This window comes from Chiroxiphia lanceolata, chromosome 22 (genome assembly GCF_009829145.1).
Source record: "Chiroxiphia lanceolata isolate bChiLan1 chromosome 22, bChiLan1.pri, whole genome shotgun sequence".
Taxonomy (NCBI): Eukaryota; Metazoa; Chordata; class Aves; order Passeriformes; family Pipridae; genus Chiroxiphia; species Chiroxiphia lanceolata.
In genome coordinates, this window is record NC_045658.1 from 3,330,959 (window position 1) to 3,351,825 (window position 20,867).

The 20,867-nt window shown below is 51.9% G+C and overlaps 1 protein-coding gene across 6 annotated transcripts in view; it reads right to left on the reverse strand.

The window, feature by feature from the left end:
- Positions 1 to 393: 393 nt before the first annotated feature.
- The window catches only part of DISP3 (dispatched RND transporter family member 3), a 38,893-nt gene continuing 18,419 nt past the window's right edge, over positions 394 to 20,867 (reverse strand). For 5 of the 6 annotated variants that reach the window (XM_032709132.1, XM_032709128.1, XM_032709129.1 and 2 more), the window contains 19 exons: positions 19,926 to 20,145; positions 18,292 to 18,428; positions 17,737 to 17,871; positions 17,349 to 17,509; positions 16,828 to 16,967; positions 15,951 to 16,096; positions 14,383 to 14,544; positions 13,814 to 13,975; positions 13,271 to 13,393; positions 12,532 to 12,668; positions 11,867 to 12,048; positions 11,295 to 11,425; positions 11,025 to 11,203; positions 9,936 to 10,062; positions 8,941 to 9,086; positions 8,446 to 8,605; positions 7,982 to 8,095; positions 6,838 to 7,004; positions 394 to 5,836 (listed from right to left, as the gene is read on the reverse strand). In XM_032709132.1, coding sequence (XP_032565023.1) covers positions 5,474 to 5,836; positions 6,838 to 7,004; positions 7,982 to 8,095; positions 8,446 to 8,605; positions 8,941 to 9,086; positions 9,936 to 10,062; positions 11,025 to 11,203; positions 11,295 to 11,425; positions 11,867 to 12,048; positions 12,532 to 12,668; positions 13,271 to 13,393; positions 13,814 to 13,975; positions 14,383 to 14,544; positions 15,951 to 16,096; positions 16,828 to 16,967; positions 17,349 to 17,509; positions 17,737 to 17,871; positions 18,292 to 18,428; positions 19,926 to 20,145 — 3,092 coding nt within the window. In that variant the 3' untranslated portion in view covers positions 394 to 5,473. The remainder of the gene's footprint in view (positions 5,837 to 6,837; positions 7,005 to 7,981; positions 8,096 to 8,445; positions 8,606 to 8,940; positions 9,087 to 9,935; positions 10,063 to 11,024; positions 11,204 to 11,294; positions 11,426 to 11,866; positions 12,049 to 12,531; positions 12,669 to 13,270; positions 13,394 to 13,813; positions 13,976 to 14,382; positions 14,545 to 15,950; positions 16,097 to 16,827; positions 16,968 to 17,348; positions 17,510 to 17,736; positions 17,872 to 18,291; positions 18,429 to 19,925; positions 20,146 to 20,867) is intronic. The other variant, XM_032709133.1, reaches the window with a different exon arrangement.

A 20,867-nucleotide genomic window follows, 5' to 3' on the forward strand; every position in this document is an offset into this window, starting at 1 on the left:
CACGATGTGCTTTGAGAAGCTGCAGTGCTGCAGGAGCAGGCAGGTGAATCCCCTTCTCATGGAGTCGGCACAGGAAGAAGCACAGCATGGAGTGGAGGAGTAAAAAGGCTCCACAAACCTTGGCCAATGCTCCTGCTTGATCCAGTCCTCTTGCAGACCTGCGTGGGATCCTGAGCTGCCTTTTCCAGACTGCCAGCTCTTCTGGATGTGATAAATTGGCTTCAAGAGGCTCGATTTCAGCGGTAGGAGCAGCCAATCTTGTGCCCGTTGGGAACTGGTTCTGTGGCCTCCTTCCCACTGCCTTCCTCATACCCAGCACAGATCCTGCCAGTGCCACTCTGGCTGTCACTGCGTGAACGGCGACGTGGGGACGAGTGAGGGATCCAAACGTGAGAATGTCAAAATCTTTTATTTACAACAGTCTCCAAAAATCAAGGAACACTGAAAATAGTGAGGGTAGGAGACGACTTACAAAAGGAACACGCGTACATCAGGAATTGTGCTACATCACTCTGAGGACTGACACTCTAAGGTCTGCACACGACGTGGTGAAACGGCAGTGCCCTCCCTCCCTCTGTCCTTGGGGTGCTCACACCTCTTCTCCCCTTGGATTTTGGACCATCCTCCCTCCCATTTGTTCTGCTGGCCCCTGCAAACCTTTCTGCTCATCCTCTTGTTGCTCTGGTCCTGGCCATTGCCCCCCCCCCTTCCCTCCCCTGCCCAAAGGAGGAGTGGAGAGGAGAAAGCCAAACAACTCTGTCCTCAGGATGGAGACAGGCCTTGAAAGCCTGTTAGCTCTGGGACCCTGGGTGCTAAGCCAGGGCAGAGCAGTTAGCAGAGGCCTTTGAAAAATCTCTGAACTATGGCCTGTGTGCTATCTGGGGTGAACAGTGATTTCAGAAGAAGTAGCCAAGAGACTGTGAATTTGTCTTCCCTGGCTGCAAATCAATCTGCACAGTGGACAGTGTGGGAGGATTTATATGTGTCATGGGGTTAAATAAAAAGCCTTTTGTAACCTTGCAGGAGGGCAGGCTGCTCTGGTATGAAAATTCAGTGGAGGACAAGCTAAAAGAATTAGACACTGTGACATAAAGCAACATCCCAGTTCGCTCCAGCAGAGACAAAGCCAGGGTCTCTGGAGAACCATTGCATCCAGACTACTGTGTCAGTGGTCCCAGTAGCTCTCTAAACATGCCACATGTCCTTCTCCTTCGTGATATTTCTCAGGCTGCCTTTGCTCTAACATAGTTTCAGATCCAGCAGGGATTGAGAAACACAGCCCAGCTCAGCCACTGATCCCTTTCAGAACCTGCAGCCTTGGCAGTTGCTGAGTTCAGTGGCCAAACCTGATAGCCCAGTTGCCCAAACCCTCGAGAGGCACCACAACATAAAGAAACAAACAGAGTGAGGAGTCCTGGGTCTGTTCCTTCCTCTGACACTGATCTTTGCACATCACAGCAGCTCTGTCCCACCTTGCTCCAAAGCTGATGTGGACATGGCTGTTGAGAGCAGGGACTCTCTCCCTGAGTGTCCACAGCCACAGGGAGCCCTGAACTCACTCAGCAGTTCCACTGAAGATAAAGAGCAGCCACACCAGCTCTGTGCATGAGTCACAGAGCTTCAGCGCAGGGGAGAGAACTCCTGGGCAGGACAGGACCTGCTCTGTTCTGCAGGAGACTGCACTGACCACCCTCCTGAAACATTAACATTAACTTTTCAGAACTTAACCCTCAAAACACAATTTACTAGAAATAAAGAGTGGGCAGTTAACAGTCACATTCCTCTGCCATGTGCTCTAACTGAGAACTCATCTATGGTTCCTTTTAATTGCAGCAAGATTGTTTTGAAATGGGAAATCAGAGCATCCTCTTCCAAGTAGGGCTGGTCTGATGCGTTCTACTGTTTAAAAACATCAAAACTGACAGGTTTGTGTGAAGCAGTTTAACTCCCTGGCTTCCTCTGTCTGAGAAATTTTCCCTGAGACTTCTCCATCCGCTTTCAGTCCAGACTCTGTGAGCACCTTAGGCATGAGCTGCTACCACGGAGCAGACTGAACCTTGCTCAGCAAGACAAGGGGGCCCAAGAGATGGTCTGGGAAACAGGGGAGTCATCAGAGGAAGAAGATGGGCAGAAATGTGGGAGGAATCTATTTAGGCTGAGCATCTGCTCCTGGAACAGTACCAGACAGGTGAGGCCTTGTTTTTTATTGCTACAAGCATCTGCCTCAGAGCACCAATTCCCAGCAGGGCTGTCAGTCCCACCTCCACATTTGCTCAGATAAAGCCATCCCTTTTCTTACCTCTATAATTTTATGGATATTTTGTAATCACAGGGAGGACACTGCCTACGTGGAAATGGATGTATACATCTGCTCCTGATTTATCGTCTCCACAGACGCTTGGGAAGGTCTGAATGTTGTAAGTGTTTTGGGGGAGGCTGGGCCCCACCTCTAAGCCTCTTTCACTCCACTGCACGTGGAGAAAGCACCAGCCACCCTGACCACAGAGGTGTGCAGAGGGAAGTGGTGATGGGGCAAATGACTAGTTAGGTCTTAAGACAAGTGTCATGACTGTGCTTAGTCACTACCAACATCCAATGAGTCCTTGCAGTGAAAAATGTCACCTAAGATCACCTCCTGACTTTTCTGCCATCCTGCTACAACCTGGTGTAAGCTCCTCTTCTTCTCCTTGCCTCAGTTTCCTTGCTGGAGAGGCACAACCTCCTCAGTATGCCTTTGTGAATCATCTGCTGCAGCTCTGCACTTATCCTGGTGTCTCCTGCTCTTTTCTGAGTAATCCCAGCCATTGCTTTCCCAGTATCACCTTGAACAATCAAGGGCAAGGTGATGCCCTGCTCCTGCCAGTGCCAGCCAGCCCTTCTCCACGGAGGGAGCTGGGCTGGCCAGAGAGGAGGAGGCAAAATCAGAGCTTGTCCTTTTCCCTGCCTGCTCCAGAAAACAGGATGGATCCTGTCATGTGCCAAGAACTCTGTTATTTTTGTCTGCAGATCAGACACTGCCAGATCAGACCCAGGAGACATAAAAGGTTTCCCACTACTTTGAAATTAATCTTTGCCTTCCAAGAGTGGCTGAGTGAATGTTCCCAGCATGGTGTGTCCAGAGTCCTGCTGGAGGTGGGGGGCTTATGTAGCCTCTTTATAGTGAGCATAAATGTAGGACACCAGGGGCTGAAATGAGCTTTCAACTTTGCAGGATTCAAAGCACATCTATGCCTTGTCCTAAAGGCCTTTCAAGTTTCTTCATGCTCATAGAAGGAGGAACTTCCTCTAAGGGTGCCCTCAGCACCTTATTCTCTTCTCTGGTGACCTGGAAATATCCAGCAGCTTTAATCACCCCAATGAGGTTGAAGTCTTTGCCAAGTTCAAGTCAGGCCACCAGCCAGAGCATCCTTGGCAGCAGCAGCAGGGATACCTCACTCTCTCCTGCAGCACCTGCACAGCCACACGTGTCCTAGGGGGCTGTGTGTCATCAGCACCCTGCCCTCTCTGCTCACTGCCACTCAGGAGTGCTCAGGGCACCACCAGGAGTTAAACCTGGAGCCCAGACGTAGGGAAAAGCATGGCTTACAGGTCAAGGATTGGGCTGGACTGTGCACAGCAGCCATCAAAGCAGCACAGCTTAAGCACAGTCAAAAATCCTTCCCAGAACCATTTATTCATGGGCACGGGGTTCATTATGCAGGACTGGTGCAGATCAGAGGTAGGTGCCAGGGAACATTTAACACTTTGCAGAAAGGGGTGACTCAGCTGCACCATGGGATAGTGAGGAGAAACCAGGTCTGCTCTGCTCATGCTCTCACCACCCTCACTGCCTGCAGCAGGATTGCTCTGGCAGTCTCTGGCTTCCCCCTGGAATCAACAAAACTCCTATCCTGTCACTCCTCTCTCCAGCTGACGCCTTGGGGAACCTACTTTGGAAACAAGCATTTGACCCAGTTCCCCAGAGGTGACATGATGTGAAGGTGTAAGATAAGCAGGGATCAGAGCAGGGATGCACTGAGCCAAGCAGAAGCAGCTGCTGGTCTCTCAAGCAGCACAGGCCCCAAAACTTGGCTGGAAATGAGGATTGGCTTCCTGGAATTTTCATCTTAAAAAGGGGGTTTGATCCGGACAGAGAACACAAAACCACCAGGGACAGGGAGTCTGCAAAGAAATGGAGTCAGGCTCCTTCCTGGCCACGTCCCTCTATTGGTATCCCTGTAGATAATGGTTAATGTATCTCCCTGTGGGCCTGACCCTTCCCTTCTGCCGAGGACCAGCTGTGCTGCATATCAATGCACACTTAACTATTTCAATTTTTAAAATATGATAGAATCAGTGATGCTGAAAATGTACTTGTTAATGGCACCAGTTTGCGATTTCATTTTACTTTAATATAAACCATCTGCTCGGAGCAGGCGGCAGCTGCAGCTCCTCTGCCCTCGTGTCCCCACACAGGAGGGTGTCTCTGAGCTGCCACAGAGGATGCTGTGCATGGCACCAGGTATGGGCTCCACCTGGGTAACCCAGGGGTTCCCTGGTCCTCAGAGTAAGAGCTGACTGCAGTGACCAAAGGGCTGTTTCCTCTCTACCATGAAGGGCAGAGGCAGTGACTGGTGAGGTGACCAGGAGGGACTGGGCATTGATGTTGCCTTGGCCTCACTACTGAGAGGAGGGAGGGGAGGGCAGGCTGTTGATGGCTGTTCACAGACCCAAGAGACTCCAGCAAAAAGTGCCCTGTCCCCTCAGAAAGAAGGGGAAAGCCACGTGTCCCAATGCCCTCCCTGAATGATGAAAGAAGGTGGTGGCACCCAGCACCTCTAGTTTGGATCCCACAATGACACCCATGAGAGCTCCTGTGCAGTGAGTTCACTGCTGGTCTGGCTTGAGTACAGGTAAAGGACCAGATAATGCTGTTCTCCAGGCCTTTCCAACAGCTCACTGCTGTTCTTGAAGGCTCAGGTAGAGAGGCACAGGCTTGGAGTGGGGGTAGGACATCACCTCAAGAGCCATCGTTGCAATGCTGACCCTGCACAAGGGGAGGGAAGAGACAGAGGGAAGTGTTTTTTAAAGGATCAGATGGCCTTCCCAACTTCTCCCCTTTTAGCTTTGCGGTTCCAGAAAGCTCTGTTGGTTTAAAAAAAAAAAAAAGAAATTTAAAAGAACAAGATAAGAAAAAAAGAAAAGAAAAGCAGAAAGAAAACTGAGAGAAGGAGACCTCTTCCCCTCCTACTCACGGGCTGAGGTATTCCCTGGGCAGCCCTCACTGTCCGTCATCCATCCGTCACTACCCAAAATAAATACAAGTTTAGAGCAAAACTCATTAGAAAATAAAGTGCATCTGGAGTTGAAAAACTTCCGGGAAAAAAAGGGGATTTTTTTCCTCTTTTGTTTTCTTTACAAAAAATATCCTTTAAAAAGAAAAGAAAAAAAGAAAGGGAGAGCAAGGGGACAGAGGCTCCCGGCCTGGGTTCTTCTACAGGGCTGTCCCGTTGGGGAGAGGGATCTTAAACCCGCTCTTGAGCAGGGCGAGGCAGACGCAGAGGCCCAGCAGGCCGGCCAGGAGCACCCCCAGCACGGCCTTGAGGCAGGAAGTCCTGCTGCGGGTGAAGGTGCCGGGGCCCATGATGCTGAGCAGGGCCGTGCTCACAGTCAGCGTGTACACGATGGACACCCCCGTGTTGAGGGCCACGATCTTCCCGAACTTGGCGAAGGGGGCGATGATGCAGAAGAAGAGCGGGACGGTGGCGATGACGGTGGTGACGGCGCTGGACACGATGGCCACCCCCACGTGCCGCACGGCCTCCACGGTCCTCCACTGCCGGCACGCCCGGGGGTCCTGGGGGGAGGGAGAGGGGTGTGAGGGCACAGCAACACGGGGCTGCACTCACAGTTTAGGCTTTGAGTCACAGGATCAGCTAGGCTGGAAAAGACCTCTGAGGTCTTCGAGTCCAACCTTTGACCCGACACTGCCTTGTCAACTCGACCATGGCACCGACACCAAGTGCCACATCCAGGCTCTGCTTAAACGCCTCCGGGGATGGTGACTCCACCACCTCCCTGGGCAGCTCATTCCAGAGTCTGATCACTCTCTCTGTAAAGAATTTCTTCCTAATGTCCAACCTAAACCTCCCCTGATGCAGTTTAAGACCAAGCCCTCCTGTCCTACTGCTGGTTCCCTGGGAGAAGAGCCCGATGTCCGCCTGGCTCCCCCCTCCTGTCAGGGAGTTGTAGAGGTGGCTTAGCTCATGAAATCCCAGTCCACGACAGTTCATTCAGTCTCTGAGTCCACTGGACAAACAGCCACAGGGCTGTTTGTCAACAATCCAGCAAAGCCTGTTGGATTTTGTGCCTCCTTTGCACCACGTCACGCTGACTGCTGGGCCTGCATGACAGAGGTGCTGCGTGCAGGCATGAGACCTAGCATCAGGGATCCCAAGCTTTTGTGTGGTCTTCATCTTCCCAAAGAAACAAAGCTGTTAAGGAGGCCATAAAAAAGCTGGAGGTCCAGCACAGCACAGCAATTTGCAGAGGTTATAGAAGGAGTGTAGGGCGGTTCCAGCACAGACTGTCTTCACTTGGACATGAAAAGGGGTTGCTTTGGGCACAGCTGTGGCCGGCAAGAAAGGGACCCTCAGCTGGGTTTACTGTACTCAGGCACACAATCTCACAGTCTGAGCAGTCTGAGCAGTTGGCTGGACAAGCAGCAAACACCCCCAGGGTGCTGTGAGGGTGGTGGGACATGTCCCCCCTTGCCTGTCCTGGGTCCTGCATCCCAGGCAAGTGGCACAGAGGGCACGAGAGGAACCAAGGCAAGGCTCTAGGAAGAGCAGAACTCACCTCTGCCTGGTGCAGTGGCAGGTTCTCCCCTGCCAGCAGGTAGCCCTCCACCAAGTGCACACAGTAATCCACAGAGGAGCCAACGAGGATGGAGAGGGAAATGGCCTCCACAGCTCCCATTTCCCAGCCAGACCAGTACATGATGGTCACCACCAAGCAGACGACCCCTGTGTGAAGAAGGTGATGTCAGGCAAATGTCAAGGACTCCAGGACTGCTGCCCAGGCCCACTGATACCAGTCAATCCCCGGGGAGTTTGGGATTGTATCCCTGCAGGTCTGTGTGCCAGCCAGAGTCCTGTACACACACACTCCTGCCACAGAGGCAAACACTTCCCTCACCTTCCCTTGCCACAGGGACCATTCCATAAGGCAATCAGACCTGCTGGGGCTAGTGCAGCACCCAGATAAATCAGACTGATGCCAATCTAGACTAATTCTTGCTAAATGAATCCAAGCCCAGGCAGGCATGTGTGTGTGCACAGGCATTACAGGGAAATGAGCCCCTTGTTTTGCTTGCTGGAGTTACACACACTGTTACTTTTTTAAAGGCAAGAGTGGTGTTTGTTTGTGAGTCATGTGTGGGAGAGTAAGTGGTTTCAAAATGATAGATTTGATTTTTAAACTGAGAAGTTTAGCAACACACTTAGACCACAATGTCGCCAAATCACCAGTCAGGGAGAGGGAACTATTTACAAATTTGCTTCAAATACTAACAAACTACTAAATATTCAGCTTTTAACATCTCCCACTGCTTGGAAACAGCAGCCATGGTGCAGATTCTTGGGAAGTAATGCAATTGTTATTCAAAGCATGTGGGACTTAATCACATTATTATACATAACAGGCAGGGATGGCATTTGTGTAGCTAAAACCCTTATTTAAACAAATAGAAGGGGTTGTGTAGATAAAACACACTGGGAATTAGGCACACAAATCTACTTTCCCAATGAGGTTCCTGTGCATTTGTTGAGAGTTTCTTCTGTTCACTTAGCAAGTCCATTCTCCAGGAGTGACTCCTGGAAAGCCAGAAGGGTTTACACAGCGTAAGAACAATTCACTTCAAGTCACCCGAGACTCAGCAGTGCCACAACGCACCAACTGCAGACTGAGTGAAAGCCTGGCACATTGGAATTGGCATTTTTACCTAAGATGCTGAGCAGCACTGGCAGCAGGAGGAGGATGTGTGTGGTGAACACGGCCACTGCAGCCACACAGATGACCAGAGAGAGGACAAGACCATACAGGGCACTCTGCACTCCTGGAAGAGAAGAGCCAGCTGTTTGGATCCTGGAAGGCGACAGCTGCATGAGAAAGGCACCATGTCCCTGCTGGCAAGGGACTCACACTGGGGGAGATGGGAGAGGAGAGAATGAGAGTGGAAAGAAGGTTATCAGCTTCCTGGATCTCACATCAGCAGGACTGATTTTCCTGGGCTCTGACTGGGATTTTGACAGTACACATTGCTTGGGGCAGGAACAGGCTTTAGGATTTTGCACAGCAATGGCAAGGGACTGAAGATATAACCCAGGCCCACCAGATGGGACAGAGCGTGCTGTGAAGATGTATCAGAGAGTGGGTTCCAGGGAGAGGAACATGGCAGTCACTTGCCTATAATCTCCATGAAAATCTGCTTCCAGTGCTCACAGGTCTGGAAGCCGTGCCGGAGAGCAGAGCCCTCTGGGAAGAGCTGGAGTTGCTGCTGCAGGAATGTCTCCCATTTCAGGTAGTCAGCATAGGTCTGGAAGGACGACTTCCCCTTGTAGGTTGTCTGTAACAAGAAGAACTTGTTACTGGTGCCCTGCTCTTCTTGTGTGGCAAGGGGAGAGGCAGAACAAGCCAGCTGGAGTGGCAGCACCAGGCAGAACTGGCAGTGGCATCTGCGCAAATCTGCCACCAGCCTTTTGCCTGAGCCAATTGTGGCACAAGCAGCCACTTCTTACAACTTGTGAGTGCAGGTATCTGTCTGCAACAAGGCACAGACACTGATAAACTCTAAGTTATGGCTGCAAATGAAAGTGGCCAGTGCAGAAAGAGCAGAGCTAAAACCCCAGAAGTCACAAGAATAAGCTGTCACCAGGACAGATGGCGATGCCATGTGCTCACCGATTCAAATGCCATGGAGATCCACTGCACCTTCCCATCCTTCACCCCCACTGCCCCATGAGAGAGCTGTCCAGGCAGCAGGTTTGGCTCTGGGATGTTCTTGCACTCAGGGTGCAACATCTGCAGAAAGGAGGAGATGCTGTAACCTGGAGAGAAAGAAAGAGCAAGGGCTGGAGAGCAGCACAGGGAATGGAAGCACACTGGAGCAACGGGATAAAAAAAAACAAAACCAAAAACCACCAAACCAAAACCCACAACCAACAACCCAAAAAGAGAACCCCAAGAGGAAGCTGCAGGCCCCATTTGTCAGCTGCTGCTTCCCCTTGCCACTCTGGTTTGCCAAAGCCCTGGAAGTCTCAGCACCAGAGCCCTCAGCTGCTGTATTTTGAAGGGACATTCCATGCCAGCAGCACAGGACAGGACACTGCCACTGCTGTCTGTCCCCAGCTGTCAGGAACCAGCACAAACAGCAAGTGCTGAGGGCTGTCTGCAGGGATTTTTTTCCTGGCATGAGACTGGCTTTTGGCCTGAAGCCAGTATGCACTTCCTAGGCTCAGCTCCACAACCTGGCGACCTCTTTAAGTTGGGAAATCCGGGCACTGGTCAGGTATGCAAAGCCATAGACACAGTAACCTCACTGCAGTGAGATCAGGTGTGATTTGATGATTACTCAGGAGCTACCAAGAAGATATTTACTGATTTGAAAGATTAAAGTGTACCACAAGCAATACCCACGACTGGAAAGAACAGACTCAATTCTGTTCTTATCTGCCTGGATTAAATCCCAAAGAACACACCTTTGTGGTGCTTTTGGTGTTAAAGAGGCCGTTTTTCTTTCTCATGTCCCAAAAAGCACAACCAAGGGCACGTTCTAGAAGGGCCAAGCTGCCTTGGGAAGAAAAGGAGGCAGCAAGCAGCAGCCACCCTCTGTGGTTTGCAGTTTAGGAGCCCAGCTCAAGCAAGCCCTGCTCTAGGCAGGAGTTAGTCCAACCTACCCGAGGGCAGGCACTGAGCCCCTCCGGGCTTCACCAGCTCCGCGTTGCTGGCGATGGCTTTGCAGAGGCGGCACAGGTTGCCAATCTCTTTGAAGAGGTCAAAGCTGTCATCGTAGATAACGCTGCCCTTTCACAAGGAGACACAACAACAGGAGCACCACACGTGAGGCACACACTCAGCCACTGGCATGAGGAGGCAGAAGCCAAGTCCTCCCCTGGCTACACAGCCTGGGCCCAGCTTGTACAGACCACAGGAAACCCACCAGACATCTTTGCTTTACCAGATAACCCCGGAAGAAGCTACATGTCCTGCCCACCCCACAGAAGTCAGGCAGTACAACAGAAACACTGATAAATGAACAGCCACCATGCCATGCCCAAAGCCATTAGGGTCTGCCTAAGCAGCAGCTCTGAATCCCTAGAAGTGCCCAGCACAAAACTCCACCTTTCTGCCCATCCCACTGCCTACATTTCTCACTGCTCCTTCCAGAGGGAACAGGTAAAGGCTGATTCTGCACAATGCCCCCAAATCAGAGGGCAGGAAGAACAGCAGAAAGCTAAAATGCATCAGCCGAGGGACCAGAGCTAAGCATAATTTTCCTGGGGAAAGGCTGTGAATGTGTCAAGGTGTCAGATCTGGGAGATAAAGCTGTTCCAAGAAAAGTCACATTTAGTAACTGTTCTCTAGAGTAATTTATTTTTATTCTTTCATGTTAATATCTCATAGCAAGATAAACAATTATAGAAAAACACCAGTTCCCTCAGTCTTGAATTTGAGGTGAGATTTCATACTGAGCTCAAGATGGGTTTATTTCTGAAGTCCTCAGGAAAGCCAGATTTAGACTCAAAATTAGAAGGTTATATATTGCACTCAAAGAGATTTTCTGAAAAGTCTGAGGTGTTTTCAGCAAGGGCTTCTTGACCTCCATTATTTGTCAATTTGCTAGAACAGAAGTGTACTTTTGGCTCATCACAGCGCTGCCAACTCTGCTCCTCCACCTGTCTGGATGGCTGGGCCACCTGCCTGGGCTGTGGGGATTAACTAGTCCCCACCCAGAGGGGCCGTCCCACCCCCCGGGCTGTGTGTACCATGTCTCCGATGACGTGGTTGTCCGGGCGCCTCGTGCGGTTGACGCCCCTGATCCCGAACACCACGAACACCATGGCTCCCGTGTCCACCAGCGGCCGCACCGCCGGCTTCCCACAGCCCGTGTTCATGCACGGGTTAAACCCAGACGTGGCCGACGGCTTCGCCCTGGGTGCTGCTGCTGCCAAACACAAGGAAAGGCTGGTTACGTTAGATGGCCAAAGAGCTCCGACTCCCTGGATCTGACAGCCAGGAGGGAATCATCAGCTCACCTTTCTCACTGGGAACGTACAGGATGCCTTTGGTGGGTCCATCCGGGCTCGAGCTGAGCAGGCAGCCCGGGGGTGCCACACACACTCGGCCGTGGTAGGGGGGCTTGTGCGACTGGGCAAAGTACAGCTTCCTGTGCAGCAAAGAAAGTTTGTTAAGGGGGACCAGAGGTAGTGAGGGTGATTTGCCAAAGCATTACGTGAAAACAGGCGTTCTCAGGGGCAGAAGGAAAGGGAAAGGTGAGCATCTCCAGGCCTGGATCCCTAGCCATTGCATATTGTGTGCTGCCCATGCAGCCCAAGAGTTCAGGTGGGTAAGGACAAGAACGAGATCAGCAACGTCTTTTTGCCATCCAACGAAATCCCAGTCACAGCCCTGCCCCTGTGAGGCCTTTGCACGTTGGTGATGCTATGGGCCTGCAGAATGACTGCAGAGATGGGGCACATGTGCAGCAAAGCAAGTTCTGGGGTCACAGATGTCACCAACTGAAGGCAGGACTGGCACTGGGCATTAGGATCAGCCTCTCAGCTGTGCTGTCTCTGCTGCCTGGCCAGGAGGGGGTTTGGAAGCTTACCGTGTTCGCTGCTGCTCCTTGGAGGCCACGTAGAAGCTGAAGTCGAACTTCCAGCCCCTCTTGGTGTCACAGGACAAGGTGGTCATCATCCACTTCCTGGGGCTCGTCTGCTTAAGCAGCCCTACTGTGGACACACAAGCTGTCAGCTTCCTGGTGAAGTTACCGAAAGGCACTCTATACACCTAAGCAATGGATAATGAAAACAGACACTTAACTCCACAGGGTGCAGCCTGTTGCACATTAGCATCACACACTCCCCTCCTCCCTGAGCACTGGCACAGCCACACGGATGAGCACTGCAGGCACAACCCCAGCCACCCCCTGGCCCTCCCCTTCCCAGGCTTGGCCAGCGTGTGATGGGGCCCCTCAGCACCCCAAATCCCAGTGGCCTGGGCTGAATGGTGGCTGGCATCTGCTCAGTGACACCCACACTTCTGCTTCCATTGCTGACAGTCACATCACAACAGCGACAGGGGAGTAATGTGGCACTACAAGGCATAATCTTTAACAATGCCAGGCACAATGCCTTCCTTTCTAGCTACCTTACTGCCAGTGTCACCCAGAGCTACCTTGGACCCCCATGGAGAGACAGGAGGAGGCTCTTGTGCTCACCTGCTGAGTGCTGCACTCTTGGTAGAGGGGTCCAACATCCTGGACTGACTCACCTGGAATGAAGGCACCTCCCCGTCTCCCGGTGACACCGTCTGCCAGGGTGCAGGGACACTGGCATTGAGTGAGAATCTGTAGATGGCTGGTCTTCCCTTGCTCCTGGACTTGGAGATGTACACAGTCCCCTGGAGATCTGAAGAAAACAGAGGGCGTGAGGGCTGGTGGTACTTTTCAATCAGCAAATCCTACAGATGTGGACAGGGCACAGGAGGGTTCTTCTGGTCTGCTCTCTCCTCTGGGACAGCAGGCACAGCCTCTGCCTTCTGGCAGCACAACACACCTTTCCAAGGCTGCCACAAATATATCCTGAGCTGCAGTAATTCCTGACAGCTTATTGATTCATGTCATCTCGGGACCTGGCCCAATAACTCTTTTATCCTCAAAATCCCTGCAAAACAGGCTGAATTTACTCTCCTTGTGACCTGCCAACAAGGTTGTGACACAGGCCCAGGATGCAAAAGCTGGGAGTTCCCAGCCCTGTACTCAGATCAGAGACATCTGTCACTAGACTGTACTGCCACCTGGGTTACAGGACCCTGTCCTGGAGAGCAGGAGGCATTCAGGGGAAGTGGGATTGTAAAGACACCCTTTATATCCAGCACTAGGGCTCAGTGGGGCAGGCTTTGAGGAGAATTATTCCCCCTCAGCTATTCAGTGAGCATATGGTTTAGTTTCTACCCAAGTGGATCCTTGGGCCCTGGCCCCAAAGGTGGTCAGTCATCATGCCCCACTCACCTTGCTGCCCTGTATCACTTATGCTGCCTTTGCTTCCCCAGGGTGACCCTGAGCCCCTCTTCCTTTTTTCCAAGGAGGTTCGGATGTTGTTCTGCAAACTGTGGGGCTTTTCCTGAAACAAACCTGTCCCACAAGGTTAGTCAGGGAAGAAAGAGTGAAGGACACAAGAGACATACCAGCCCTGTGCACACCACAGACTCTGCTGCTGAACTCCAGACCCTGAGAAGGCAACACAGAGCCCCAGCTGGGCACTGACAGGAGAGCAGCACTTATGAATAAAAGTAGTCAGTTTTCATGGACTATGAGGGAATTGCTCCAGCAGAAACACTCAGACAGTTCCTGGCTAAAGCAAGAAATACTATTCAAAATATTCCACTAGTACAGGCAACTCAGCCATCCCACTCCCAAGGTGTGCCTCCCTTCAGCAGGATCCATCCACTGTCCAGTGAGATATCTGAACACCGTAGGCCTCTGCCTCGGCTCCTCCAGCCCAGGGTGTAGGCTGGGCTGCACCCACCATGGTCTGGGGACCAGCACTCTTACCTGAGCAGGTAATGCAGGAGATGCCTTCTGCACTCAGGTTGTATTTCAGGTCCAGCAGCACCTGGATGTTGGTGTCAGGCCGGAACAAGACTGGAGCACGGCTGGCGGGATGGAGGCGGCTGGCAAAGAATATGGACAGGAGCAAAACAAGGAGGAAGAGCCCTGCAAAGAGAAACCCAGGTGAGTGTGTGGGACCCTACATGCACCTTGCACTTGAGACATACTCAGAGAGCAGGCGTGTGGTAGAAAGATGGTGTTTTCAGCTGGAAAAAGAACAACCTCTAAAGCACACTGGCAGCTGGGCTTTCTTGTAATGAGCCCCATGCCTGGAAAACCCCATCAGGGCTTGCCATTTTAGATCTGAATGAAAGGAAAAGGATGGAAAAGTTCCTAATGCAGTTCCCTTGGGGACTGACTGTTCTGGGAGCACTCTTCCACTGTGATAGAAGCCATTTACCATGTCCCTTTTCTCATCTCTTGTCACTAATAATCAAGGCTTGGGGACTGACTGAGATGCAGTCAAACCCTCTAAAATCCATGCAGATGGAACACCACCCCTCCTTCCTTACCCACAATCACCCATCTGCTCTTCACTGCAGACCACAGCACCCAGTGTTCCAGCAGCTCCTGCAGGCGGGTTATCAAGTGACCCCGGTTGCTCTTCTCTGCAGGGAGCTGCAGGTTTTCTGGCATCACGGACACCAAGGGGACATCCCCCATTTCCAGCGAGACTAGAAGAGAAATCAAAGGCGGTCTCAGTGTCATGAGTGTGTCTCAGAGCTCTCTGCTCTCCTTTACCAAATCTTCTGAAGGGGCTGTACAACTCAAGCTAAAGATGGAGTAAGACCCAGACAGAGGCAGTGATTTCCAGGATGTCACAGGAAGCTTCTTTGTCAAGTCACTGCTGTGCGACAGCTACACTTTTGAAACCATAGCTCAGTCCAAATCTGTGCTTCAGGCTGTTCCTCCTCTGCCAGATCCCACAAACATTGTCCATAAGGTTACAGGGACACTGCATGCTGCTTGGGCCAAACAGAATTTGTCCCAGTCCCACTAAATGTGTCTTACTGCTAATTACACACAGCTGACCTCTTCCTGACTGCAGCCTGGTTCCTCTCTGACCTCTTCTCTCCAGCTCAGGGATGCCAAGGGAACTGCCCTCTTCTCTACACATGAGAAGTGGGCACTGGCTGTGGTGAGACCAAGCCTGGCACTCTGTACAGCTGCCCCACAAACCACACTTGGGCACTGCCTGGAACAAGCTGCTTTGCTTCTTCGTGAATTACCCAATGCCAGGGGCCCTGGAGGAAAGGATCCTGCTGGGAGGGATTATTCCCATATATCACCAGTGCATGTGGCTCTGGCATACTGAGGAGAGCTCTTGCAGCACAGAGCCAGAGCTTCTCTGCCTGCCTGTCACAGGCAGCTCAGAGCCCCCTCTGCAGCCAGGGGTCTGCCTGTGCTGTGGCATTGATCCATTTGCCTCCAGCTCCAGTTTGCTCCCAGGCCTGAAAATCACTCACTGCCCAGACTATTGCTGTGGGGGGTTTTAAAAGGAAGAGTTTCCAGCAAGTTTTAAAAGCCAAATATGAGAAAGCACTTTTATCTTCAGATCAGGGCTAGAAGGATTATCTCCTGCCAACAACAGATAGGGAATTTCTGGGCATTTTTTCTAGATTGTTTATGTGCTCTCAGGCAAGTCACTGCCCTTTTTGTGCTGTGACAGAGGAGCTGCTCTGGAGAGGTGATGCCAGAGAACAACCAAGTGTTCTCTCTCCTGCTTCCCAAATGCAGTGCTCCGAATAGCAGGGAAGAGAGGAAGACTCTGCTCAAATGTGAGCTGTCCTGGTACTATGGATTAGGTGTTTCATGGCTACATCCATGTCACAATCAGAGCTCCCAGGAAGCAGATCACATTGGACCCAAGAGAATTAGCAAGGTAGTTAGAAAGCATTGTATTGACACCCTCTGAAGATCTCAAAGCAACTTTATAACTGTGAGTGAGTTCTGACTCTTACAACCCCCTGTGCCATCACCATCTCCAACTTACAGTTAGAACTGAGGCAGGGACAGGAGGAACTGCAGGATGAACAGGGCAGTGTGGTCCCCCTGAAGGCACCACCCCACAGGCACATACCAGGCTCCTCCTCCACGCTGAGCAGTGGGATGTCATCATCAAGGTAGGGAAGGGTCTCTCTGCCTGCCCTGGAGGTGGCCTCTGGGGCAATGAAGAGATCTTCAGCCAGGTGCAAGGCTCTCTTTTTGGTGCACTTCTGACTACAGCTGGATTGGAGCAGGAAAGGAGACAGAGGCAAGAGTTTTAAGGCACATACCCTGCAAAGAGTTCCCAGTGGGCTCCTTCAGTGACAAGGAGAGCAGCAACAGCCTGCTCTAATTACTTGGAAAGACAACAGGCACTGCCACGAGCAATTTCCATTGCTAAGTGCTGAGAGGTCAGGGCTGGGCTGGATGCACAGAGCAGGGCTGAGCTGTGGCCACTGGGTGCTGAGTGACAGGAGTTTCAGGAGTTCATCTCCCTGCTAATGAGTTAAATCAGGCCAGGTCATCTGCGGGGCTAAAGAACAGGGGAGGGGGAAATGTGCTGGCTTCAAACACAGATCTGCATGTCCTGCTTGTGCTCACAGGCAGGAGCAGTGGTGATCTGTCTGCCTTGCAGGGCCTGTGTCTCCACAGCTTGGAGGTTTAGCTGTGCATTAAGTGCTCTGAGGACACAAATGGCTCCAAAACCCCGTGGGATTCAACCCAGAGGATTGACTGGCACTGCAGAGTCTGGATCTTGGGAGGCACCTATGCACATGCCAGGGGAGATTAGTGAGACCCAGGCTATGAGAGTAGGACCTAATGCTTCCATTTTGCTCCAATCTGGAATGGCAGAATTTAAATTTCCCTTCTGATAGAGGGAAAGCCAAGCTGCCTCAGGGGACTGAAGATAACTGAGATGATAGGGCAGGAATTTGCACACTGCCTTGAGTTCCACAGGCTGCAGGGCTTACCTGGTTTGGCAGGAGCTCTCTAGCGGGGACACATAAAGGGTCCATATTCCAAGAGCAGCTGGCATGGTGAAGAGCACAGCTACCCAGCAGCAGGACACAATCAGTGACATGAAGAGTCCGAAGTCATGCACAGCTGGGATCTACAGGAAGAGAGAGAACATGGAGTTGGGATCAACTGAGGCAGGAGAGCTGGAAAGACAGCAGGCAAGAAACAGATGTCTGGAGGACAGCAGCACACGCTGACCTCAGCCATGGTTGTCAGCAAGCTTGGTAGGTAAAACACTGAGACAGAGCCTGAAAACCACTGGATCCTGTTTGGTCAGTGGCAAGGGAAATATTGTCTTGAATGCTGATACAGGGAGAGTGCCCAGTGCCTTACAGCAGGTGGGGACAGCCCTGCAGGGTAAGCAGGTCGGGATCCCCCTGCGCTGGAGGAGAGGACAGATGGTGCTGGCAGGTCCCCACTCTTTTAGGCCCTCTGGCAGAAATGGAAACCCCCAAATCCCACGGGTGCAGGGTACCTGAGAGAAGATGTTGGCAGCATATGCTGCAGCCGTGGTGAGGGAGGTGAAGAAGGTGGCCTTCCCTGCTGTCTGGATCGTGTGGATCATGCGCAGCCGCAGGTCCTTGAGGTGGGTGGCTTGGCGGTAGGTGTTGATGAAAACAAAGACATCGTCAACCCCTGGAAAAACAGGGCAGAGCTGCTGATACTTCACTCACACAGTGGTGACACATGCTAAAAATCTCATTTCCCCCTCGACATTTGACCTGCAAATATTACACTTGGAGGTAACAGAGGGAAAGGGCCTGGGAGTTCAATCTGAGTTTGCCACCATCACCTTCCTCTCCCCTGCAGGCAGGAGCTGGGGCAAGGCAGCACAGGGAGGCTTTGAGAAAGGATGTGCTTACCAATCCCCACAATGACAAAGGCAGCCACACCATTGAGTATACCCAGGTACTGGATCCCAAATACGACGTGGTACAGGAACAGAGCCACCAGGCAGCTCAGCCCAATGCTGGCAATGCCAAAGAATGACAGGAACACTACAGCAGAAAAGAAACATGGAAAAAATAGTATCTCTGGCCACCCCCAGGAGAACAGACACCCCCAACCTGCCCTGTTGGAATACCCCCATGAAAGTGTTGGTGAGAGAGAAGAGCTCAGGGCTGCAAGAATACTGCTTGCAGACTCCTTCCCGTGAGGCCCATCCACGAAATGACATCAGATTCACACCAGTGTTAGCAAGATGGGAATTTGCATCTTATTTTTGATTTCCTGGGAGCCTTCCCTCACCCTGCCCACATATCTCTGGAGAATAAGACTTTTGTGCCCTTCTTGCATGCTGCTGTGCCACACAGCCAGGCTGGTGCCAGGGCATCAGAGCCTCTCCCGGGGCTCAGGCAGGGGGAATCACAGCACATTTGGATTTGTGTGAGAGCAGGGCAGCTGTGACCACAGCCTACCTGAGCAGGAGGTGAGGATGTAGACCAAGACAGCTATGCAGCTACTGCTGATGAAGGCCAGCAACATGTCGTTGTTGAAAGTCCTCCTCACCTCATAGTCAAACAAATCCGTCCCTCCGTACAGCACCTGGACCTTGCTAGGGTGAGAAGACAGGAAAGAAGAGGAGAAGGCAGAGCTGAGTGCAAAAGGAGCAGAGCCAGGTGATTTAAAGCACAGTGTCTCCTCCAGAGCCAAAGGATGTCACTGCTCTAATAACCTGGCAGTTCTCTGAGGAAACTGCTCTGAGTGGCGAGATCAGGTTGAATGAGGTTGCTGCTGGAGGTGAAGTTCACAAAAGAAGGGAGAAAAATAAAGAGCAGGTCTAATATTTTAAAAATTCCTCCAGTGCATGGTGGGTCTTTGGCAATAACAGACAGCTCCTGAAGCCTCCGAAGCCAATTCCATCTGGAATCCTAATCATTGCTTGTTATATTAGCACAGCGGATGCAGGCAGAGTGAGAGCTTATCAGAAACCATATGACTTACCAGCTTCTGCCTCTGGAAGTGGGCTCTGAGCAGAAGTAATCTGAGATAATTTAGCCAGGAGTACAATAATGCTGCACCATAGGAGACTATCAGGGGTCTGAGCCTCAGAACTGAGCCTTGGCCCCAATTCCCTTTCAGGTTCTCATAACCACAACCTGCTCTGCCAGCCCGTATCTGAGAGTGCTCTGTGGCTGCCTGTTCTCAGGGCTGACAGGGGCTGCCTGCATTCCAAACTGCTTTTGAGGATCAGCATCTGTTCGTTCTGGGAGCTACTGAGGCTCAGAGCAGTAGAGCTGGAGCCTAAGAAGGTACAAACACTGGGACTCAGTGCCTTCCCTCAGCTGTCTGGGTACTGAGGTGCTCTTGTAGCTCTGTTTTACCATCTCTCTCTCACAGGCATTGAGTAAAGCTCTATTCAACAAAGTCATACAGACCTGGTGGTGGAAAAAGTCTGCATTTCCTGAAACTTATCCTGCCCTGAAACTCCTCTCCCTATCCCTCTGCACAAAAAGCAAAAGCAGAATTGGACCTGCAGGTTGATGACCTGCATAAAGACCATTTCACCCCCCCAGCATCAGAACAGCTGGGGACAAATTCAGAGCAGGAAGGCAGCTCTGTTTGAGCCAGTGGAACTGGATTTGGGAGACGGAGGCAAAGAGATCCAATGCCAGACAAGGGCTCAGTGGAAGGGCAGGCACTGAATTTAACCTTCAGTCCCTTTTCATTGTCTCTACTGGTGTCTCTGGAATGTTGCTGCCTCTGAAGTGGCATCAAAGGGAAGCAGTGGGTTTCTGCCATATGCTCCCCACCCTCATTCACAGCTCCATGCATGAGCCCAGCTTCAAAGGAGATGCTTTTTCTCCTCTTCTGGAGCATTATGCCATGGCCACTGTCCAAGGCTGTCCAGCAGTCTGAGCTGGCATGCCAAGCCTTCTGTGCCTGGTGCCTTCCCAGTGAGGCTGAACAGAATAGGGTTGTCAGAGCGGAACAGGCACATCTGCCCTGTGTGAACCTTCAGGCAGAGCTTTTACACCCTCAGAGGCCTGTTCCACCCTCTGCCCTTCCCTGCTCCCAGGCAGGCACCTGCCCTGCCTGCACACACCCTCACCTCGTGGACTGCTTGGCCAGCATGGCCACGTAGGTGATGACGAAGTTCTGGAACTTGCGGCGCTGCTCCTCCCAGCGATCCTCCACCGAGTAGTAGTTGGGCAGGGGTGCCCCAAAGAGGATTTCGCTCCTCAGCAGGGAGCTCTTCATGTTCTCAGCAGACAAGCCCTCATCCACGTACCAGTAGAACTCAGGGTGGGTCATGGCCAGCTCCAGGGACCCTGCGGGACAAGGCAGCACCACCTTTTTTAGGCCCTGGTTGATTGTTTTAGCAAGGCACGGGATCTGGTCTGACAAAGGGAAATTAGGAGTGATCCTGTTCTTCATCAGAGGGGTGCTGACTGCTGCTGCCTTGCAGAGAGCAAGGAGGGCTGGGGGAAAGCTGGATTGCAAAGACTCACCTTCTACTTCTGCTTTGTGACTCTGCTGATGCTGCCTACATGTAGTTCCCCCATCAGGGACATCTTCCACCTGACTGACCTGAACCACAGCTCCCTCAGCCAGCAATGCACACAACATCCCCATCCTCACCCCCGCTGCTGGATGTGCTTCCTTCCTGTACACTGGGACAATATTTGCTCCATCACCCTGGGAAGCACAAGAACTAAACAATGCCCAGAGAAGAGAAGTCCTGGCTCTGCTGTGACATGGTACCTCTGCCATCTGATGGTGTGAGGGATGTAGAGATGGAAGCACTCAGCCAGTTCTGAGTAAGAGGCACTGTCTGTCTACCACTACCCACAAAATCCAGTTTCCTTGAGTTCACATCATAAAGACCTAGAAACTATACTCTTTCCTGTTTTGGTAACAGAAGTATTACTCACACGGGAGCAGATGGAGTTAATTCTTTCCCTGCTCCCTGTACGGCTCCTGGACAGCTCTCGGCTGAGCCTGGCTTGGGAGACAGATGGAGGTTTCATCCCACAGCCACATCACACCCACA